The sequence below is a fragment of the Salmo salar genome, chromosome ssa15, assembly GCF_905237065.1.
Source record: "Salmo salar chromosome ssa15, Ssal_v3.1, whole genome shotgun sequence".
Lineage (NCBI taxonomy): Eukaryota > Metazoa > Chordata > Actinopteri > Salmoniformes > Salmonidae > Salmo > Salmo salar.
Genome location: NC_059456.1, coordinates 47,354,581 through 47,376,123, shown reverse-complemented (window position 1 = coordinate 47,376,123; position 21,543 = coordinate 47,354,581). Strand labels below are relative to the sequence as shown.

The 21,543-nt window shown below is 45.3% G+C and overlaps 1 protein-coding gene across 15 annotated transcripts in view; it reads right to left on the bottom strand.

The window, feature by feature from the left end:
- The window catches only part of nrxn3b (neurexin 3b), a 416,790-nt gene that overhangs the window by 205,329 nt on the left and 189,918 nt on the right, over nt 1-21,543 (bottom strand). For all 15 annotated transcript variants that reach the window (XM_014145020.2, XM_014145028.2, XM_014145029.2 and 12 more), the window contains one exon: nt 19,212-19,331. In XM_014145020.2, the coding sequence (XP_014000495.1) occupies nt 19,212-19,331 (120 nt within the window). The remainder of the gene's footprint in view (nt 1-19,211; nt 19,332-21,543) is intronic.

Genomic DNA, 21,543 nt, shown 5'->3' with positions numbered 1-21,543 from the left:
TACAGAATATCCGTTGCGCATGCCTTTCAATCCAGGAATAGGCCTAATCTGGGTCCGGGAAACCAGCCCACAGTGTTATTCCGCAAGACATGCAGACAAACTACAGCCAGACAGAAAGGTGCAACGATATAATGATTATTTAATGCTGTTTTGTAACATTACTCTTCTGTATGCATAATGGCAAACTATGTTTAACACCCCAAAATAGCTTTCTAAGTATGTCTTAGCCAGATAATTTCAATTAAAAAAAACCCAGCTGCACTGCGGTCGATGCAACAACCGTTTTAAAATGGTGACTGAGTGTGCAGAGCTCCAGAAGAAAAGTGTTAAGATGGACTTTTTTTGTTGTTGTATCTTTCCAAATGAAAGGGAATATAAAAGTCCCTGGGGGATTTTCATGGCTTTCCTTTGAGTTCCCAGAAGAATTAGATCAACTTAAAGCTAAACATAGCTGCAGCACTGCTTGCGATGTGATAATAGAAGGTTCAAACCTCCGGGTCATTAAATAATAATCATATTCCATATGTTTTAGAACTATGTTTTAATAGGCCCTTTCTATCAGCGACACTGTAGGCTCTATTTGACACAGAATATAAATGATATCATACTACTATAGCAAGTGGGCTGGCTTGGTACAGCACATACTGTACTCAATAGTTAAACAGTGAATTTACATCTTTATCTCAGTTACAGTTACATAAATTAATCAGTGTGTGTGTATGTATGTGTGTATGAGAAAGTATGTGTGTGAGAGAGTGTCCACAGTTGCAACAATTAATCAGGGAAAACGCTGCACTCGTCTCGGTTTCCAGCCCCAGAGGGTTGATGAGAGACTATAGGGCAAGCCCTCCAAGTCATTCAACCCCAGTAACCCTGTGAGCTGTCATTACTGTCTCTCTCTCTCTCTCTCTCCCTCCTCTAGGCTTGGCCAAGGCCATGTAATTAGTCATACAAACGGAGGGCTGTTTGTCTCTGGGTTGGCTAATTCTAACACACTCATTAGCCTTCCCCTCCATCAGGAGTAGACCCAGTCATTAAACGCTGAACTGCACCACCGTAAATGACCGTAATCCTCGGCCCTCTCTGGGTGAATAAGGTGTAGGCGTGGTAGGGGTGAGAAAAAAGGGGGAGGGATGGAGCTGACCCATGGGTGGTGCAGTGGTGACAGGGGTGAGGCACAGGGTGAGCCAAGTGCAGGCGCCCAGCCTGACGCGGAGTCTGGTAGACATCAGAATGGGAGAGGGGGAACGGCGGGAACGAGAAGGGAGAGAGAGGGGAGGGTGGTCCAGGGGCCGTGCCAGCAGCCAGGAACCCACAGAGACAGATGGAGTGCTGCCAAGCCGGCATGTTCAAACGTGGGCTACAAACCAAAACATTATCAGCCCTGTTTCTGTTGCTCTCTCGCCATCTTTACAGGTGTGTCCAAACGTTTGACTGGTACTGTACGTGCACGAATATATGCACAAACTCTTCTGAACTGTTTTGTCTGGGAAGCATGCGGACGCCTTAACAGGGAGAGAGGCTAGCTGGGAGCTCCTTACATTACCCTACCCTCTCAGGGGAGTAAGGGGTGGGAGAGCAGATGAGGCGTGTTTGTGTGTGTGTGTGTTCAGAGGCCTGATCACTAGGCAGGTGTGAGGGAAGTCTGATTCCCCAGTACCCTGGAGGACGTAACAGCATGGGACTAATGGTCTGATCAGATCTCAGGCCAAGCCTTTCATACACACATACCACCAGGTGCAGCGGAATAGTTGCCAGGAAGAAACTCTGTGTTTCAGCCAGGAGATTGTAAATAACATGTTTTAATCTAAAACAGGTTTTTTCCCCCCTACAGATACTACATTTATTATCTTCTATCTACATGGACCTTAAACAACAGTTTTTTGTTGTTGTTGTGATAAAATATTCATTCAGAATAAACAACAGTGTGGGGTTCTGTGAGAACAGTAGCTAGCAACCATTTGAGGTTATGATAAACAGAATAGAAAAGCGTTCAGGCGATATTAAGCTATGCTCTCTCATGCTACGATGACACATACCACATCCAGTGATGCTCTATCTGGCCGTCTCTAATATGCACGCACAGCCTCACACACACACACACACACACACACACCCCAGCCACACACACCAACACACACTTTTGTAATACGCACACACAGCCTCTCACAGGCATTAGGCTCCGGACGGGAGATCCCTTGATCAGGGCTGACGTGCAGCGTGAAGGGCTGGAGTGGTTGGAGCGCCGGGTTCGAGGGTTGGATGGTTGGAGACAGAGCGTATTGTTTTAATGGCTGGTTTGGAAACAAACAAACACATGGACGTATATAGTTATGGTGATACAGTTCACGTGGTGGTTAGAGAGAGGAGAGAACATGGATTTAAACAGAGTTTGATATGGGGCAAAATGGAGGGAGCATGACCACACACACACAGGCACGGTGCTACACCGGGGCTATAGTCACGTCACAAATCTGCGTAGCCCCAGTTAAGTCCCCTCAAGCATTTTAGTATTTTTTTATTTTTAAATAAAGAAATATGTCAAAGTTAATAACCAGTCCCAATCCAGTCCCTGGCTGTGTGCTTGTGCTGTGTGTTTGCCCTATGACGTGTATGTGAGTGTATGGGGGGGGGGGTGCTCGCTCACATTAGGCTCCGTTATGTGAGCTAACTTCTAACTACCGTAATTTCTGGACTATTGAGCGCACCTGAATATAAGCCGCACCCACTGAATTGAAAAAAATATATATTATTTTGAACATAAATAAGCCGCACATGTCGATAAGCCGCAGGTGCCTACCGGTACCTTGAAACAAATGAACTTTACACAGGCTTTAACGAAACACGGCTTGTAACAAAAATAAATAGGCTTTAACGAAACACGGCTTGTCATCGACTCATTAAGACCAAGCTCCCGTGCAGAAGCTCTATTTCCTTTTCCAACAGCCAGATCAATCGCCTTCAACTTGAAAGCTGCATCATATACATTTCTCCGTGTCTTTGCCATGATGAGGGTGACAAAATGACTACTGTAATAAGTTTGAGAGCGCTCGATTTAATCTAAACAGTAAACAAAAAAGTTTGACCTTAACCCGTTTGGCAATTTCATTGGTCTAATGAAAGCTTCATGACGCCAAAAAACTAAGCACGTCACAGAATGTGTTTTTTTTGGAAAAAAAATTGAAAGTGGGAAAAATCCATATATTAGCCGCGTCATTGTTTAAGCCGCGAGGTTCAAAGCCTGGGAAAAAAGTTGTGGCTTATAGTCCGGAAATTACGGTAGCTAGTCGCCCATCTTGCCCCGTTGTGATGGACCGTTTTCTGATCGAGAGAAGAGTGCGGGTAGAAAATGAAAATCCAGACCCAGACCCTGTCTCCGAGGGGGCCGAAGAGGGAGATAAGAAAGATGAGTGGAGAGAGAGAAACTCGTGAGCCACGACGTGAGGGAGCACCAGAGCAGTTTGTCGCTGCTAGCTGCTGCACTGTTAGCACAGCCTCAGCTCTGATTGATTTAAGCCAGTCACCAAGGCGCCCTCTTCTTCGGCGTTATCCAGCCACAAAAGTTGGACAGCAGGATCGCTACTTCAATCGTAGATAGTATGAGGATTACAAATGGCTGGAATATTCTATTTCATAAGGACCGTGCTTTCTGCTTTGAATGCCGCCACTTTCAACATCCAGGAAACCATGGTGGAGAGAAGGCGGCATTTACCCACGATGGCTACCAGAACTGGAAGAAGGCCACAAGTTCGTTCAAGACAAATATGCAAAGACAGCGTGGAATAAGTGGACTATTCAGAAAGAGTCTGGCTCAACAATATGCAATGCTCTAAGTGATGGACATTCAAAAACAGTCCAAGAGAACAGAGAGTATATGAGAGCAGGTGTGGAGTCACTGCGTTACACTGCATACCAGGGACTTTCACAGAGAGGAGACATAGAAAACCACATGGCTGTCAACCAGGGAAATGTCCTTGAACTTTTACAGGTTGTAGGTAAATTCCACAAAAACAGGTGCGCAGAAAATCTCAGATAATACTAGAAATGCTAAATACGGGCATCATGATATACAGAATGGAACACTGGACAAACCCTCGACTCAGCATCCTTGCCTGCCTGTCCATACACGCAGAAAGAACCAAGGCCCTGGATGCCCAGAAGATTAGACTCATTTGCACTGAACCACAACAACAGACGCATCGTCCTTCTATAAAACAACACTTGGTGAGTAACTGAAAGGCCTTTTTATGTATTGACAGAGCACCTGTCCGGTGGTGGGAACATGATTCAATCACACTGATCTGGATCTAACAAGAAGACGCAGCATATTGTCAGCCAGTCGGCCTAAAAGTATTTTTGCAATAGAAATATAAATCGCTAACATGGTGATGATAGCCAGTTCGTTTTACAAGTGTGTGCACAGTTAACAGGTACAGGCTAAATACATTACAATTGTCATTGTGGCTGCTCTTTTGGATATTATTCATGTCATTTCTGACGTTGTGATCGCCGTTTCATCACAAACATTATTACCAATGCACAGTTGTCTGATTATGCATATGGAATAAATGCACTTGTAAATAGTCATGAAAATCAACTATTTTCTTAGCACCCCCACGTATTGGTCAAGCCCCCCCTTAGTACCGGGAGAGAAACAGTCCTGGTGCCGTGCCTGCACACACTCCCCCCACCTACCCTACAACGCATTCAAACCAGTTGCTCTGGAAGTAAGCAGCGTGTTGGACAGACGGACAGGAGAGCTCTCTCCTCGGAGATTGATTACAATCAATATATTCACGACAGACAGACAGACAGACAGACAGACAGACAGACAGACAGACAGACAGACAGACAGACAGACAGACAGACAGACAGACAGACAGACAGACAGACAGACAGACAGACAGACAGACAGACAGACAGACAGACAGACAGACAGACAGACAGACAGACAGAGAGAGAAGGCCGGAGGTCTCCAATCCCTTAATGCAGGAGACCAATCTATCACACTACGTTAGGTCAAGCGCCCTTCAGGGGTGTGATTCATTGTGGAGTACAAGGAGTAGCTTAGATCCGCTTTCAGGTGACGGGAAACAAGTGAAGGCCTGAATTACCATACTGGCAGGGGTAGCTTTGAGTTAGTGTATAGTTGGATGACACACACACACACACACACACAATCACATAGCTGACTAAACATAAACGAGATGAGATGTTGTGGGCTCATTAGTGAAAAACGTGTATGTGTGTGGGTGTGTGGGTGCGCCCTATATCCGTCCACCAGTTTATTTTCCCTTCAGAGACCATTTAGAGGCAGCTAGGAGAAACAGGCTCAGGTCTGAACAGCATCTCTGAATTGACAACGCTCCTCACTCGCAGTAAATTGCTTTGACAATTGCAGTGATGCCGCCTGTCTTCTCTGACCTTATTTATCCTCAGCCCCAAACCTCCATTCCTCCCTCCCTCCCACCTTCCCCTCCTCCTCATCCCTCATTCTTCTTGTCCCCCTTCCAGGACGCCTGAGAAACAATTTGAAATGCTGGCCCCGGGAGCCGTTGTCCCTGTGTGGTAATTGGGTCCCATGTCACCCACCAAATGCAATAACAGCGTTCGGCACACAGGGCCCTTATCTAAATGACATCACTGTCCTACTTTGCTTTGTGTGTTATACAGCTCTTTGAGTGAGTGAGCGTGTGTGTGTGTGTGTCTGTTATAGCTTGGCGCTGCCGCTACAGAAGCCCACACTGCAGTCTAGAGAGAGTGGTGTAGCCACATTCAGCACAGTGCCTATCAGGGCGGCCCTAGTGTGTGTGTGTGTGTGAGACACCCCAGCAAATTGTCCATTGGAATAAATAGCTCTCCTATGCAGCCTGTACAGTTAGAGACAGAGAAGGGAAAATGGTGGGCAGACGAGAGAGGATTGATACTGATGGACAACCAGATTGGATAGTTGACGATCCATCATTGACTGGCTGATGCTCAACAAAAAACATAGGCATTAGTGTAACTTCAACCCAATTCATTCTGAGCCTCATCCAGTGTGTGAACTGGGCTGGAGGGTTGGGAAGCTACTGACACAATAATTGCACTAGTCAGACAGAGAGAGAGACAGTCATTATTTTAGAGTGATCATTAAGGCTCCTCTGCATACTCCAACCAACTCCCCTTTTAGAATTTGAGTCATTAGCCAAAGGATCATGTATATTTAACTAACAGACAGGTAGATAACCTCTTGGCATGATCAAACAACGTCTCAGAGGCCACAATCTTCAATGCCTCATCTCCTGGTCAAATAAGGGCTTTGAGGAGCTCCTTCACAAAACACTTCCCTCAAATGAGAGCCCTTCAAACATGCAGTGGAGATGCTCATTCTGAGACAAGAATGTATTAGAACTGAGAGCAAAGACGTTATCGACTAAATACTCAAATTCCACAACAGAACTGTTTTTACTTTCGTTCTTTTTTCTTCTTCTCAGCAGGGAATAGGTCCACAAATGCCAATCATTCCACTAATGTCAGTAAAGCTAGGATGAACCACTTACAGACATTGCAGCTAACATTAAGAACTTGGTCTTTCCACAGGTCAACCTGCCCATGATTATGGGTAAAAGCATTGGCATTCGTGATCATCAGAAAAGCACAGGTAAGAGGCCACTGTTAAATGTTAAAAGCATGTAAGGGCATCTCTAAAAGGCCCCAGAGTTAGGGAAGAAGACATTTTACAGACACAAATGTCCTTCTGGCATATGAAGACATCAGTACATGCTCATTCTTATGGATCCGGAAACAGTAAGTGAACGGCCATTGTGGAAAAATAGGTTTGGGTGACAGTGTGTGTACATGTTCCAGTCACCTCCTGAAATGTCCAGGTTCTCCTCGAGCTAACATCCTCTCTCTTTTCTCTGAGATGAATCCTGCTATTCTTCTTATCCACCCCTCTCCTGGTGTATGTACCTAAGGTGTGTGTTTTATTCACTCTACTTGTGTTCCAGTGGCTGGATCAGTAGTGTACCTTCTTCTTGTCATCAGGAGAACAAAGCGGGGAATATCACGAAAAACTCTAGCAACATTTCTGATGCGTAAACATCTAAACTGTCCTTGTGTAGAAGGAAGAGGGAAATGCATGAAATTGCTGCTGGAGTAAATTGAATGCGGAATGAGAACGCTGTCTGGGATGACAAAAGACCTGTTGTGGTGTTCAGTTCAAAGCCAGTGTGTGTGTGTGTGTGTGTGTGTGTGTGTGTGTGTGTGTGTGTGTGTGTGTGTGTGTCTGTCACACCTGCCTGCCGTGCCAGTCTGCAGTAGCACACGGCAGAAGTACATCAATTCAGAAGAACCATGAGAGGAGTTGATGAGAAGCTGTCTGTATTGATTTCACTCATCTAGAGTCTGAGTTCAGGCACAACACAGCATGACCCTGAGAGGGTGGACACACACACACACACACACACACACACACACACACACACACACACACACACACACACACACACACACACACACACACACACACACACACACACACACACACACACACACACACGTTGTGATACAAACACCTCTATACTAGGCGGAGTCAGAGGAGGGCCCTAAAGAAAAAGAGGGAGAGATAGAGAGTACAACGCTTAGCTAAAGGTGAGATGCATTTATGGAGAAAACGTCTTCAAAGCCTAGCAGTACGTTTGGTTTTGGGCGGTGGCTGGCGGGCGGATGTTGGAGTATTTGTCCCTATTGATTGGGTGATTTGTATGTGTTGCCGGGGCCCGCTAAATGTGTCTGGAGACGTGTTGATAGATGGGGGTGTGTGTGTGTGTTGATGGATGTGTCTCCGTTAGCAACGTCAGCCAGGGAGAAGGGCTGTAACAGCCCCAAGGTTACCCATGCGACCAGCAGAAACAGATGGATGTACCACGTCCTAACTGTCTGTTATGTGCTACTGTACATTCAATCACTCTCAGCCTCTCTCGCCCCAAAATGTTTGGTGTGACTGACTCTGACTCTGGGTCGACTGTTTCCAGTGTCTATGGCTTACTTAGTTCTCTGTTTCTGTCTCTGTCTGTTCTGTCTATGTCTCTCTCTCTGTTTATATCTCTCCCTCTCTTCCTATCACACCCCCTCATTGTAAAGCTTCCATTACAGTATATGTGTTGTATATTCAGTTAGCAGTCATCTGTTTGTGTCTGCATTGAACATTGAACTATGGGAAGGTAGTAAATATTTACTGTGCATGAAGTCTAATTAGCAAACAACAGGCCTGTATACCGACGTAGATACTGAATATCAACACAAACATGGAAGGCTGCATCTACTACACACGGGAGAGCACAAACACGAGAACACACACACACATACACACAAACACAAACACGAATAAAGTTGAACTAATACACTTTTTCCAGATGAACTTTGCTCTCGTTTCTCTGCTGGTCATTAATTAATTCATTTCATATTCTCCCATTTTCTCTCTCACTATGGCTCCACCATCTCCAGTGATGGCATTATGTCTGCCTCCTGCACCCGGTTGACACATCCACTTATCTCAGTGACACACCATAGCCATATAACACACACATACTTACGCACGCACATACACACAATGCCTTCTATGCTCACTACTAGGCAAGCAACACTGAACCATGTGTGAGAGCACCAGCTGTTCTGGACAATTGTGTGATCACACTCTCTGTAGCTTATGTGAGTAAGACCTAAGCTAACATATGATTTGGAATTTTTGAATACTTAAGGTATACATTTTTTAAATAATATTTTATGAAACATTGAATTTGGCCTTACTGCTATTATCCCATAGAAATGCATTGAATAACAGCATCATGCTGTACATGGACTAACAGATAGTAAAAATATATATCTCTAAAGGAAGTTTGTTCTGAAGTGTCTGTCCTATATCTGAGAGATATAAGAAAAATCAGGAAACTATTTCTATATTTTTTTATTTTATTGTTAGGCAATAAACTATTTCCATATATACTTCCATAAAAATGTTTAACTGGTACCTGGCTACCTTCAGATTAGTCTTGTGAAGCTTTTGGGTGTCCTCGTGAGAGACTCACCTTTCCACAGAGGTCAAATTAGTGTGCAGCCCAAACTGTTGGGACGCTACAGACAGAAGAAGTTGGCAGATCGGCGGTACCGACTTCAGATGTGTCCCATGACACTTGTGGTGGTCGTAGAGCAGACATTCAGACGCTACAGACATTTACGTGAGAAGACTGATGTTCAGGAGGTCTCATGGTCTGAAAAATACCGCTCTAGCTCTGCCACCTTTCACCGAAGATGCAGAAAGGTGACATCGGAGGTGGACTGAGAAGCAGCTCAGGTAAAAAAACTGATTCAACTGACGAATTTTGATGAGGATTTCTGTATTATGCTAATTCGATTATGCGGGGGTGAGGACATCGACTCAATTTTATTTTTAAACAGGTTAACATTCACAAGGCCACAGGGCCAGACGGATTACCAGGATGCGTACTCAAAGCATTCGCGGACCAGCTGGCATTGTCCCATTATCTGCATTGTCCCATTTTGCACAAACTTTTTTGACTCATCACATACGCTGATGCTACTGTTTACTATCTGTCAACTTAATTCCTAGATATATGTACATAACTACCTCAATTACCTCGGAACATCAAATCGGTACCTCTTGTATATTCATTGTGTATCTATTTTTACTTAAAAATGTACGTGTTTTACTTTTCTATTAGTTCTCCCCCAAAAAAATGTCACTGCATTGTTGTGAAGGGCCCGTAAGCATTTCACTGTTAGTCCACACCAGTTGTTTACTAAGCATGTGACAAATAATTGATTGGACACACACAACCACACACCATATGCTAGGCTATGCTAGGCTGGCATCATTAACTTGATCAGTACTTGGGCTGTATTAGTTACACCATTACAGGCCTGGGTTGGAAATAGAGCCTTAAAGCTGCAATATGTAACTTTTGGGGCGACCGGACTGAATTCACATAGAAAAGTGGGTTATAGATCTGTCATTCTCATTGAAAGCAAGTCTAAGAAGAGTTAGATCTGTTCTATGTGCACCCTTTCTATGCTTCCCGTTCTTAAGTTTCGTTTTTGCCTCTTTTACTTTCAGTTTTGTACACCAGCTTCAAACAGCTGAAAATACAATATATTTGGTTAGGGAAAATATATTACACAGTTTTTTAGACAACACAACGATTTCCGTCACTATACTTGCTTATATGGTCATATAAACTGAAAATAGGTGAACTGTTAGACATTTTGCAACCAGGAAATGGCTGAGCGATTTCTGCATAGGGCAGCTTTAATGAAGACATTTATTTCATCCTTGTCCTCTCACAGAGTGAAGTGTAGAAAAGCTGTGTGTGTGTGTGTGTGTGTGGGCTCGTTTAACTAGACTTCTGGACACCAGAAGTCCCAAGAAGAATAGTAAACGAAAACATTTTGACCACTTGGGGACATTTTGTTAATCCCAAAAAGGTCATATGCTATTTCTAGGTGGTTTAGGGTTAAGGAATAAGTGTTAGAATTAGGTTTAGAGTTAGGGGTTCATTTTATGGTTAGGTTTAGGGTTAAGGTTAGGTTTTTGTGTTAACGTTAGGGTTAAGTTTAGGGTAAGGGTACGGGCTAGGGTTAATGGTTAGGGACAATAGGATTTTGAATGGGACTGAATTGGGACTGAATTGCGTGTCCCCACAAGGTTAGTTGTACAAGACTGTGTGTGTGTGTGTGTGTGTGTTTGGGGGATTATTCTATCTGTTTGATCTGGGGTAATACCCCTCTCCCCTGGGCCACAACAAAGCATCACTGCACTCCCCCTCCTCTACCCTAAAGCACCTAGCTGCTCATCAATGTCTCTCTCCTCCATTCACCTCCTCTCTTCACAAGGCTCGCTCATGTTTACGTCACAGAGGCTGAGGCTGCGTCCCCCTCTGTGCATTTGAGGGCCTTTGCTTGCGGCATTGGACAGTGTGATCCTTTTTTTACTAGGTACTGTAGCTAGTGTGTAATACAGGAGAAGATGTCAGGACAGAATGTCTGTTTCCATTTGGACAGACTGTTGAACCAGAGTGCATGACATCCTTCTGAAGAGGAGAGATGAAGCCCACGACACCACTGTTCCTGTCCCAGCCAAGCCCCATCCCTACATCTTATTCTACGCACCCCACAACTCCCAGCACACCTGCTTCTACACTGGCCTAGCTACATTCTACCCAGGCTAGGTCTCCTAGACACCCCCCTCAGCACCACTGACTCCCAGACAAGCCTCCACCCTCCTTAATGCTACCCTGGTCCTCTAGACACCCTCCCAGCCCCACACACACCTGTTATCCTGCCTCTGCACCACTTAATCACATTTACTGTGACTGCACATTACATTATTCATTGTTCAAATGAAAACTCTTCAGGTATGCATGAGGGAGCTATGAATAACCACATTCCATCATATCTACTACACTACCTAGGGCATGTACACTGTGTTTGTGATAAGTGCGTGTGGTCTGGGGGGTGTGTGTGTGTTCAGCAAGAAAGTGTGTGTGTCGAGAAAATAAGTTTGAGTATGAGTGCGCGTGCCATGTGTGTGAATCACAGAAGGCGTTTCTCAATCCAGTTTTCACTGATTAATAATGCAGTGGTTTTAGAATGGCAAGGACACTATCTCATTTTCCATGCCTCTTTTCACATAGAAAAGAATACACTTAATATTCCTTTACAGATTGAAGAACATGGCCTACTCCAGTGACACAATGTGTGTATACCATTATGTCCTTTGGCCTCATCCCCTGTAAAACGTTGTGTTGGGAAGGTGAGTGACTAAAGAATGAATTTATAAAACATGGAGGGAAACTCAGCTGCAGTTTTATGCAAGCAGCCAGACTTCGTGACACCCCTCCAAATGCATCTTGGGAAGTAAATTAAGGCCATTTGGCTTGGTAGAGGGCAATTTATTACAAAGCCATCTAAGCAATTATAAATGTCAACACAAACTCATTAACTGTTTTCATCTCTGAGTGTGTGTGTCATTGGTGTGTGTGTGTTTAAGTTAGTTTGGGTTTGTTCATGTTTGTGTGCCTCTGTGTGGTCTGCTTGAATGCATCCGTGCGCATGTGTGTGTGACCGTGTGTTTGCCCGACTGTGTGTGAAACAATGTGCGTGTGTGTCCTGGCTTGTGAATGAATAATAAAGCTTGACCTTTGTTGGGCGAAATAGACAAATAATAGACAGCAGCTAATTCCATTATGTAAGTTGAGTAATTGCCCCGATGTAGAGAGGAGAGCCGCATCCGGCCCGTTCTCCATTTTGCAATAGCTCCCTCCCATCCCTGATGTCCTTGAATTACACTAGAACTGTGAGGTAATGATGCAAACCAAGTAAAAGGGTTGAGGAGAGGAGAGGTCAGAAGAGAGGAGAGAGGAGGGGTGAGGAAGAGTGAAACGAAGCAGTGAGGCGAGAAGGTCGACGATGAGCACCATGACAAAACCACTCAGCCATTACTGTACACATTACCAAACAGAGGCGCCGAAAAACAGCTATAAAAAGGAGTGAGAGAGTTGAATAAAAGAAGCAGTAGAGGTCTGCAGTGGAGGTCTGCAGTGGAGGTCTGCAGTGGAGGTCTGTGTGCGACTCATCCCACTCTCTCCCGCAACCACATATTTTCATACCGTACCCGCCCATACCCGCTACCACAAGAACTGGTCCCAAACCCGACTGCAGTTCGACTGCAGCCATTTACTCTGCAGAACAGTACCTGTAGCTAAAGCCTTACACAAGTCAGGGCTGAGAAATGCATAAAAGGTTCAAGAGTGCTGTAAGTTCTTTCTCTGTCTCTCTTTGTCTTGTGTCTGAGTTTAGGAGTGAGTAGTGCAGTACTCAAACTGTCAACTGTAGATAAATGGAAGGTGCAGACAGTCCTGGTCTGCCTGTCTGCCTCCCTGTACGCCCCTCTGTCTGCCTCCCTGTACGCCCCCCTGTACGCCTCGCTGTCTGTCTGCCTGTCTGTCTGCCTCGCTGTTTGCATCCCTGTCTGTCTGTCTATATGCCTCGCTGTTTGCATCCCTGTCTGCCTGTCTATATGCCTTGCTGCCTGCCTGTCTATATGCTTCCCTGTCTATATGCTTCCCTGTCTATATGCTTCCCTGTCTATCTGCCTGTCTATATGCCTCCCTGTCTGCCTCATCACTGTCAAACGATCCCCAAAACACTTCAGCGAGCAGGCCTTCCTAATCGACCTGGCCCTGGTATCCTGGAAGGATATTGACCTCATTCCGTCAGTAGAGGATGCCTGGTTAGTCTTTAAAAGTGCTTTCCTCACCATCTTAAATAAGCATGCCCCATTCAAAAAAATGTAGAACTAAGAACAGATATAGCCCTTGGTTCACTCCAGACTTGACTGCCCTTGACCAGCACAAAAACATCTTGTGGCGTACTGCATTAGCATCGAATAGTCCCCGCGATATGCAACTTTTCAGGGAAGTTAGGAACCAATATACACAGGCAATTAGGAAAGCAAAGGCTAGCTTTTTCAAACAGAAATGTGCATTCTGTAGCACAAACTCCAAAAAGTTCTGGGACACTGTAAAGTCCATGGAGAATAAGAACACCTCCTCCCAGCTGCCCACTGCACTGAGGCTAGGAAACACTGTCACCACTGATAAATCTACAATAATCAAGAATTTCAATCAGCATTTTTCTACGGCTGGCCATGCTTTCCACCTGGCTACCCCTAACCCGGTCAACAGCTCTGCACCCCCCACAGCAACTTGCCTAAGCCTACCCCATTTCTCCTTCACTCAAATCCAGATAACTTATGTTCTGAAAGAGCTGCAAAATCTGGACCCCTACAAATCAGCTGGGCTAGACAATCTGGACCTTCACTTTCTTAAATGATCTGCTGCCATTGTTGCAACCCCTATTACTAGCCTGTTCAAGCTCTCTTTCGTATCGTCCGAGATCCCTAAAGATTGGAAAGCTGCCGCGGTCATCCCCCTCTTCAAAGGGGGAGACACTCTAGACCCAAACTGTTACCAACTACTTATCAGTTCAGTGTTTTAATTTAACTCCGCTGTCCTGGCGTCGTGAGGGAGCTTGTTCCACCATTGGGGTGCCAGAGCAGCGAACAGTTTTGACTGGGCTGAGCGGGAACTGTGCTTCCTCAGAGGTAGGGGGGCCAGCAGGCCAGAGGTGGATGAACGCAGTGCCCTTGTTTGGGTGTAGGGCCTGATCAGAGCCTGAAGGTCCCCAAACACACTGGCTCCAGGTCATCTATAAGTCTTTGCTAGGTAAAGCCCAGCCTTATCTCGGCTCACTAGTCACAATAGCAGCACCCACCCGTAGCACGCGCTCCAGCAGGTATATTTCACTGGTCATCCCCAAAGCCAACTCCTATTTTGGACGCCTTTCCTTCCAGTTCTCTGCTGCCAATGACTGGAACGAATTGCAAAAATGAATTGCAAAAATCACTGAAGCTGGAGTCTTATATCTCCCTCACTAACTTCAAGCTTTAGCTGTCAGAGCAGCTTACCGATCATTGCACCTGTACACAGCCCATCTGTAAATCTCCTCATCCAACTACCTTATCCTCATATTGTTATTTATTTTTTTGCTCCTTTGCACCCCAGTATCTCTACTTGCACATTCATCTTCTGCACATCTATCCCTCCAGTGTTTAATTGCTAAATTGTAATTATTTCGCCACTATGGCCTATTTATTGCCTTACCTCCCTAATCTTACTACATTTGCACACACTGTATATAGACTTTTCTATTGTGTTATCCCATGTGTAACTCTGTGTTGTTTGTGTCGAACTGCTTTGCTTTATCTTGGCCAGGTTGCAGTTGTAAATGAGAACTTGTTCTCAACTGGCCTACCTGGTTAAATAAAGGTGAAATAAAATGAGTCTTATTTTTTAACTATGCCTCCCTGCCTCCCTCCCTGACTTCCTCCCTGCCTGTCTGCCTCTATGCCTGCCTGTCTGCCTCTATGCCTGCCTGTCTGCCTGTCTGCCTCTATGCCTGCCTGTCTGCCTCTATGCCTGCCTGTCTGCCTCTATGCCTGCCTGTCTGCCTCTATGCCTGCCTGTCTGCCTCTATGCCTGCCTGTCTGCCTGTCTGCCTCTATGCCTGCCTGTCTGCCTCTATGCCTGCCTGTCTGCCTCTATGCCTGCCTGTCTGCCTCTATGCCTGCCTGTCTGCCTCTATGCCTGCCTGTCTGCCTGTCTGCCTCTATGCCTGCCTGTCTGCCTGTCTGCCTCTATGCCTGCCTGCCTGTCTGCCTCTATGCCTGCCTGTCTGCCTGTCTGCCTCTATGCCTGCCTGCCTGTCTGCCTCTATGCCTGCCTCTATGCCTGCCTGTCTGCCTCTATGTCTGCCTCTATGCCTGTCTGCCTCTATGCCTGTCTGCCTGTCTGCCTGTCTGTCTGTCTGTCTGTCTGTCTGTCTGTCTGTCTGTCTGTCTGTCTGTCTGTCTGTCTGTCTGTCTGTCTGTCTGTCTGTCTGTCTCCCTGCCTGCTGCTTTCAGTACCCTGTTGGATACAATATAGGGATTTGCTGTAAAGGCTTAGAGTCTGCAGTAAAACAAGACAAACCGCCAACCGTACCGCAGCAGAAATGTAGGTTACTGCCTGGCTGAATTTTCACTTTAATCTTACCACGAGTAGAGAAAAATGCTCTACTGGCTGCATTCAGATGAAATGAACAAAGGCAACACTAACTTTGACTCATGATGACTTTTTTCTAACAGCCTTCAATGTGACTCAGAACCTGGCATAACTTGAGAGTTAGAAGGGTGGTATTTGATGCCACCGTCACCCACAGTGCATGCTTGCCAGGTCTCTATGTCACCCCCAGAGCCTTGAGAGAGAGAGAGAAGGAGAGAAATAAAAAGAGAGAGAGGGAGAATTCTGCAAAAATCCTGCAAAATATCCTCCGTGTACAATGTAAAACATCAAATAATGCATGCAGAGCAGAATTAGGCCGATACCCGCTAATGATCAAAATCCAGAAAAGAGCTGTTGAATTCTACAACCACCTAAAAGGAAGCGATTCCCAAACCTTCCATAACAAAGCCATCACCTACAGAGAAATGAACCTGGAGAAGAGTCCCCTAAGCAAGCTGGTCCTGGGGCTCTGTTCACAAACACAAACAAACCCCACAGAGCCCCAGGACAGCAACACAATTAGACCCAACCAAATTAAGAGAAAACAAAAAGATAATTACTTGACACATTGGAAAGAATTTACAAAAAAAATAGAGCAAACTAGAATGCTATTTGGCCCTAAAAAGAGAATACACAGTGGCAGAATGCCTGACCACTGTGACTGACGCAAACTTTAGGAAAGCTTTGACTATGTACAGACTCAGTGAGCATAGCCTTGCTATTGAGAAAGGCCGCTGAAAGCAGATCTGGCTCTCAAGAGAAGACAGGCTATGTGCACACTGCCCAGAAAATGAGGTGGAAACTGAGCTGCACTTCCTAACCTCCTGCTAAATGTATGACCATATTAGAGACACATACTTCCCTCAGATTACACAGACTCACAAAGTATTCGAAAACAAATCTTATTTTGATTAACTCCCATATCTATTGGGTGAAATACCACTGTGTGCAATCACAGCAGCAAGATTTCTGACCTGTTGCCGCAAGAAAAGGGCAACCAGTGAAGAAGAAACACCATTGCAAATACAACCTATATTTATTTTCCCTTTAGTACTTTAACTATTTGCACATCATTACAACACTGTATATAGACATAATATGACATTTGAAATATCTTTATTATTTTGGAACTTTTGTGAGTAATGTTTACTGATTATTTTTTATTGTTTATTATCTATTTCACTTGCTTCGGCAATGTAAACATATGTTTCCATGCCAATAAAGCCCCTTAAATTGAAAATTGAAAGACAGAGACAGACAGACACAGCGACAGACAAATATAGACAGAGACGGACATCCCTGAGTATGCACTCCGTTGAGACAGTCGAAGGGTTATTCAAAGTCAAACAGGATGTGTGTAGAGACAGACAGCGACAGACAAATATAGACAGAGACGGACAGGCAGACAGAAAGACACAGAGTGAGACATACAGACACAGAGAGAGAAAATGATAGAGACAAACAGAGCCAGAGAGCCAGAGAGAGAAAGGATACTGGATACTATAAGGTGAATGCACCAATTTGTAAGTCGCTCTGGATAAGAGCGTCTGCTAAATGACTTAAATGTAAATGTAAATGTAAAGATGCTCCACTCTCCACTACTCTGCACTGTGCTAATTAGAACCACACTCACGTGAGGCTGCGCTCGATTCATGCCTGACACACAGCGCAGCACAGCCTCGCAGCACAGCCTCGCAGCACAGCCTCGCAGCACAGCCTCGCAGCACAGCCTCGCAGCACAGCCTCGCAGCACAGCCTCGCAGCACAGCCTCGCAGCACAGCTATGGAACCACACTGGGACCCCTTCAGTTTCACTATCAAACAACATGATTTGAAATATCACTTTTGCATTGTGTTCGTTGGAGAAAGCGTCATAGCAATCCACTTTCTGCAGCAGGTGCAGCATGAGAGGGGTGTGTTTGTGTGTGTGTTTGGAGAGGGATAGCGAGAGAGAGGGATAGCGGGGGAGAGAGAGAGATGAGGAAAGCTGATTTCATGCTCAGGGGATTGCATCTAATTTCTTCTCTCAGCTAGCCAGCCTGGTGTAGGCTAGGCTGCATACGGAGATGCTCGGTACATTACTGCCATCTAGCGGAGGCTCTATGAACACTTTATAAACCTCGGGGAAGAGGAACCTCTACTTGATCATTATTTTTATTTTACCCTTATTTTACCAGGTAAGTTGACTGAGAACACGTTCTCATTTACAGCAACGGCCTGGGGAATAGTTACAGGGGAGAGGAGGGGGGATGAATCAGCCAATTGTAAACGGTACAGTAGAGAAGAATAACTAAAAGGATGGATTATAAAACACAGATGGAACACTAATCTGGTACCTGGCCAGAACATTAAACCACTACATTTAACAGCACCCAAAGGGCCCCTGTTTTAATAGGTAACAACTAACAATTAAGTTGTTGTTGTTTTGTTTACTGGTATTAGAATCCCTATTAGCTGGCTACAACTGTGCTACCTGGGGTCCAATTAAAGCAAAATACAAAACAATTCCACAAAGACAAAGCCAGAGGGATTTAGCCAGAAGTAGTACCCTGCATAGGGAAGTATTTAGGATGGAAATAATGGTGATGCTGTGCCCTTGAAGTTGAAGTGTCAACAGGATTAGATATGAAACCACTGGGATGCCTGCTGAGGCATGACCATGGGCTAATCACTGGGTCAGAGTAGCACTCATCGCCTCAAACCACGACTCTGTGTCAAAGACAGGACAAGAAACACAGGGAAGAGAACGAGAGAGAGAGAGATCGAGATAAGAGAGCAAATGAACAAGAGAGCAAGAGAGGTGAGGACCTAAAGAGAGTGAGAGACAGCGAGGGAAAGAGAGAGACAGGTAGAGGACGAGAGCCGTGGAGCCACCAGCAGCATTAGCCGGTATGAAAGGCCAGTGTGATCACAGCTCCTTTTCGACATGATTCAGCTCGTTAGTTGTGCTACGGGCAAAGCAGGCAGAGCGACCCTTACATTGCACTGACCCGTGAAAGACTGTGCACGCCACTGTGCGCGCCTGCCACCGCAAACTGAAGACGAGAGTCCCCATCGTCACGGGGATAAGAGCCACACACATCTGAGAAACCTCTTTAGGGGTGTTTATAAAATGGCTGCTTGGGCAGAACCAGCAGTTTTACATAACATCAGTCACTCACTGACTCATAAAGCCAAGTTACTAAAGCTCTGTGACCAAACAACAAGAAGGTGTGACACTGAGAACCATTTCAAACCAATTCAACCGCTTTTGTAGGGCATATTTTGACTATCACACACACACACACACACACACCATTCCTTTCACTGGTGCTGTCACAGAGAAAGTAGAATATACAGCGTAAGAATAAGGTAACATCCAGCATGATGCAGAAAACCCTTGACCCCTGGTTCTTACGGTTGTTGCACAGCGTCCCTCAGTGTAACAGGTCATGGTAAAGTTGAAAGTGTCTGCCTGTGTGTGTGTGTGTGTGTGTGTGTGTGTATGTGTACTGTGTTTTATCTGTGTGTCTGTCTGCATATGTACAGTAAAAAGTCAACAGTACTCACGGTCGTTGCACTGTGTCCCTGTGTAAGATGTCATGGTGCAGTCGCAGGTGAAGTTCTCCCACTGTTGAATACAAACGCCCATGTTGGCACAGGAGTCTTCCTGACAGGTAGTGCTGGGTCCTGGAGGAACAGACAGGGTGTAAAGGTGTGGAGTAACCACATGGGGGTGCCACTGAGCTCCATCATTGGAGGTACCATGCAGTAGTGCACTTTGTGTGGAACAGGAAGTGGGGGGGGGGTCATGCGGGCCGTATCGTTCCAATAGGACGTCTCAACGTTTGGAGAAAGAAAACACAACACTCTCTCTGTGTGTTTTAACACTGCATAAGAACCATTATGAACAGGCAAGAACAGAAAAGAGAAATAGACGACTTTGTCCACATGTGGCTTACGATAACAGATACTGTACAGGAGTCACAGAAACAACAAACGTTCCCACCCTCCTCATTAAACGATCAAAAACTACACGTCTTTTTCCAGGAAGTGAAACATTACAATAACGGGAAACACTGTAGATTTACATCACCATGGACTTAAGACACACAGAAATGAAAACAAGAACAATAACAAGTGAACACTTCAGAGTGTGCAAGTACAGTAGTGCATATCCCTGAGTATGCACTCCGTTGAGACAGTCGAAGGGGTATTCAAAGTCAAACAGGATGTGTGTATACCATTCTCCACCAACCACCACCACACATACAGTATCTCACACTTTTGAATACTTGTCGAAGAGGGAATGCAAACAAGAACAATGCATTATATGTATATAGTAAATCCGTCTGGATTAAAACAAATAACATACAAAATCTTATCAAAAAACCTCCAAAAGAAAAAATGAATTTCAAAAAGTGAAATGATAAACAGAAACAACTGCAAATAAACTATCATTTAAGTGCAAGTGTCTTGTGAAAGAGAATATGTGAGAAATGAGAAGACATTGGAGGTGAAACAGAAGAATACAAAAGAAGTAGTATAGTTGCTGGCTGAAAATGCCTTTACTGTCTAATGCAGGTGACGGTATTCAGTCACACGACCCTGTCTGTCCCGGAAGACTCACTCTCTGTAACAGCACTTTCTCATTTCAGCAGAGAAAGGAAGGAAGGAGTACGACAGGGTTGAGAGAGAGAGAGAGAGGGGGGGCTGAGAGATGGCCTCAACAGCACGGTTGATGCGCAGTTGCAGTATTTGCTATAGTTTCCTGTATATCTCGACTTTTCACATTTGAGTTATTTACTTTGATATACAGAGACGGGTATACGTAACTCCGGGAACCCCCTGAAACTAGCCTTGGTTAAAGCTCAGCAGCAGGGATGTGATGCTATTGGCTGCTTCCTCTGTCCCACCTGACACAGTAATAACCTCCCATCAGTGTCTCAGTATAATAGGATATATTCTAACAAACACACACACACACACACACACACATATATATATATATATATACTGCTCAAAAAAATAAAGGGAACACTTAAACAACACAATGTAACTCCAAGTCAATCACACTTCCGTGAAATCAAACTGTCCACTTAGGAAGCAACACTGATTGACAATAAATTTCACATGCTGTTGTGCAAATGTAATAGACAACATGTGGAAATTATAGGCAATAAGCAAGACACCCCCAATAAAGGAGTGGTTCTGCAGGTGGAGAGCACAGACCACTTCTCAGTTCCTATGCTTCCTGGCTGATGTTTTGGTCACTTTTGAATGCTGGCGGTGCTTTCACTCTAGTGGTAGCATGAGACGGAGTCTACAACCCACACAAGTGGCTCAGTTAGTGCAGCTCATCCAGGATGGCACATCAATGCGAGCTGTGGCAAGAAGGTTTGCTGTGTCTGTCAGCGTAGTGTCCAGAGCATGTAGGCGCTACCAGGAGACAGGCCAGTACATCAGGAGACGTGGAGGAGGCCATAGGAGGGCAACAACCCAGCAGCAGGACCGCTACCTCCGCCTTTGTGCAAGGAGGAGCAGGAGGAGCACTGCCAGAGCCCTGCAAAATGACCTCCAGCAGGCCACAAATGTGCATGTGTCTGCTCAAACGGTCAGAAACAGACTCCATGAGGGTGGTATGAGGGCCCGACGTCCACAGGTGGGGGTTGTGCTTACAGCCCAACACCGTGCAGGACGTTTGGCATTTGCCAGAGAACACCAAGATTGGCAAATTCGCCACTGGCGCCCTGTGCTCTTCACAGACGAAAGCAGGTTCACACTGAGCACGTGACAGACGTGACAGAGTCTGGAGACGCCATGGAGAACGTTCTGCTGCCTGCAACATCCTCCAGCATGACCGGTTTGGCGGTGGGTCAGTCATGGTGTGGGGTGGCATTTC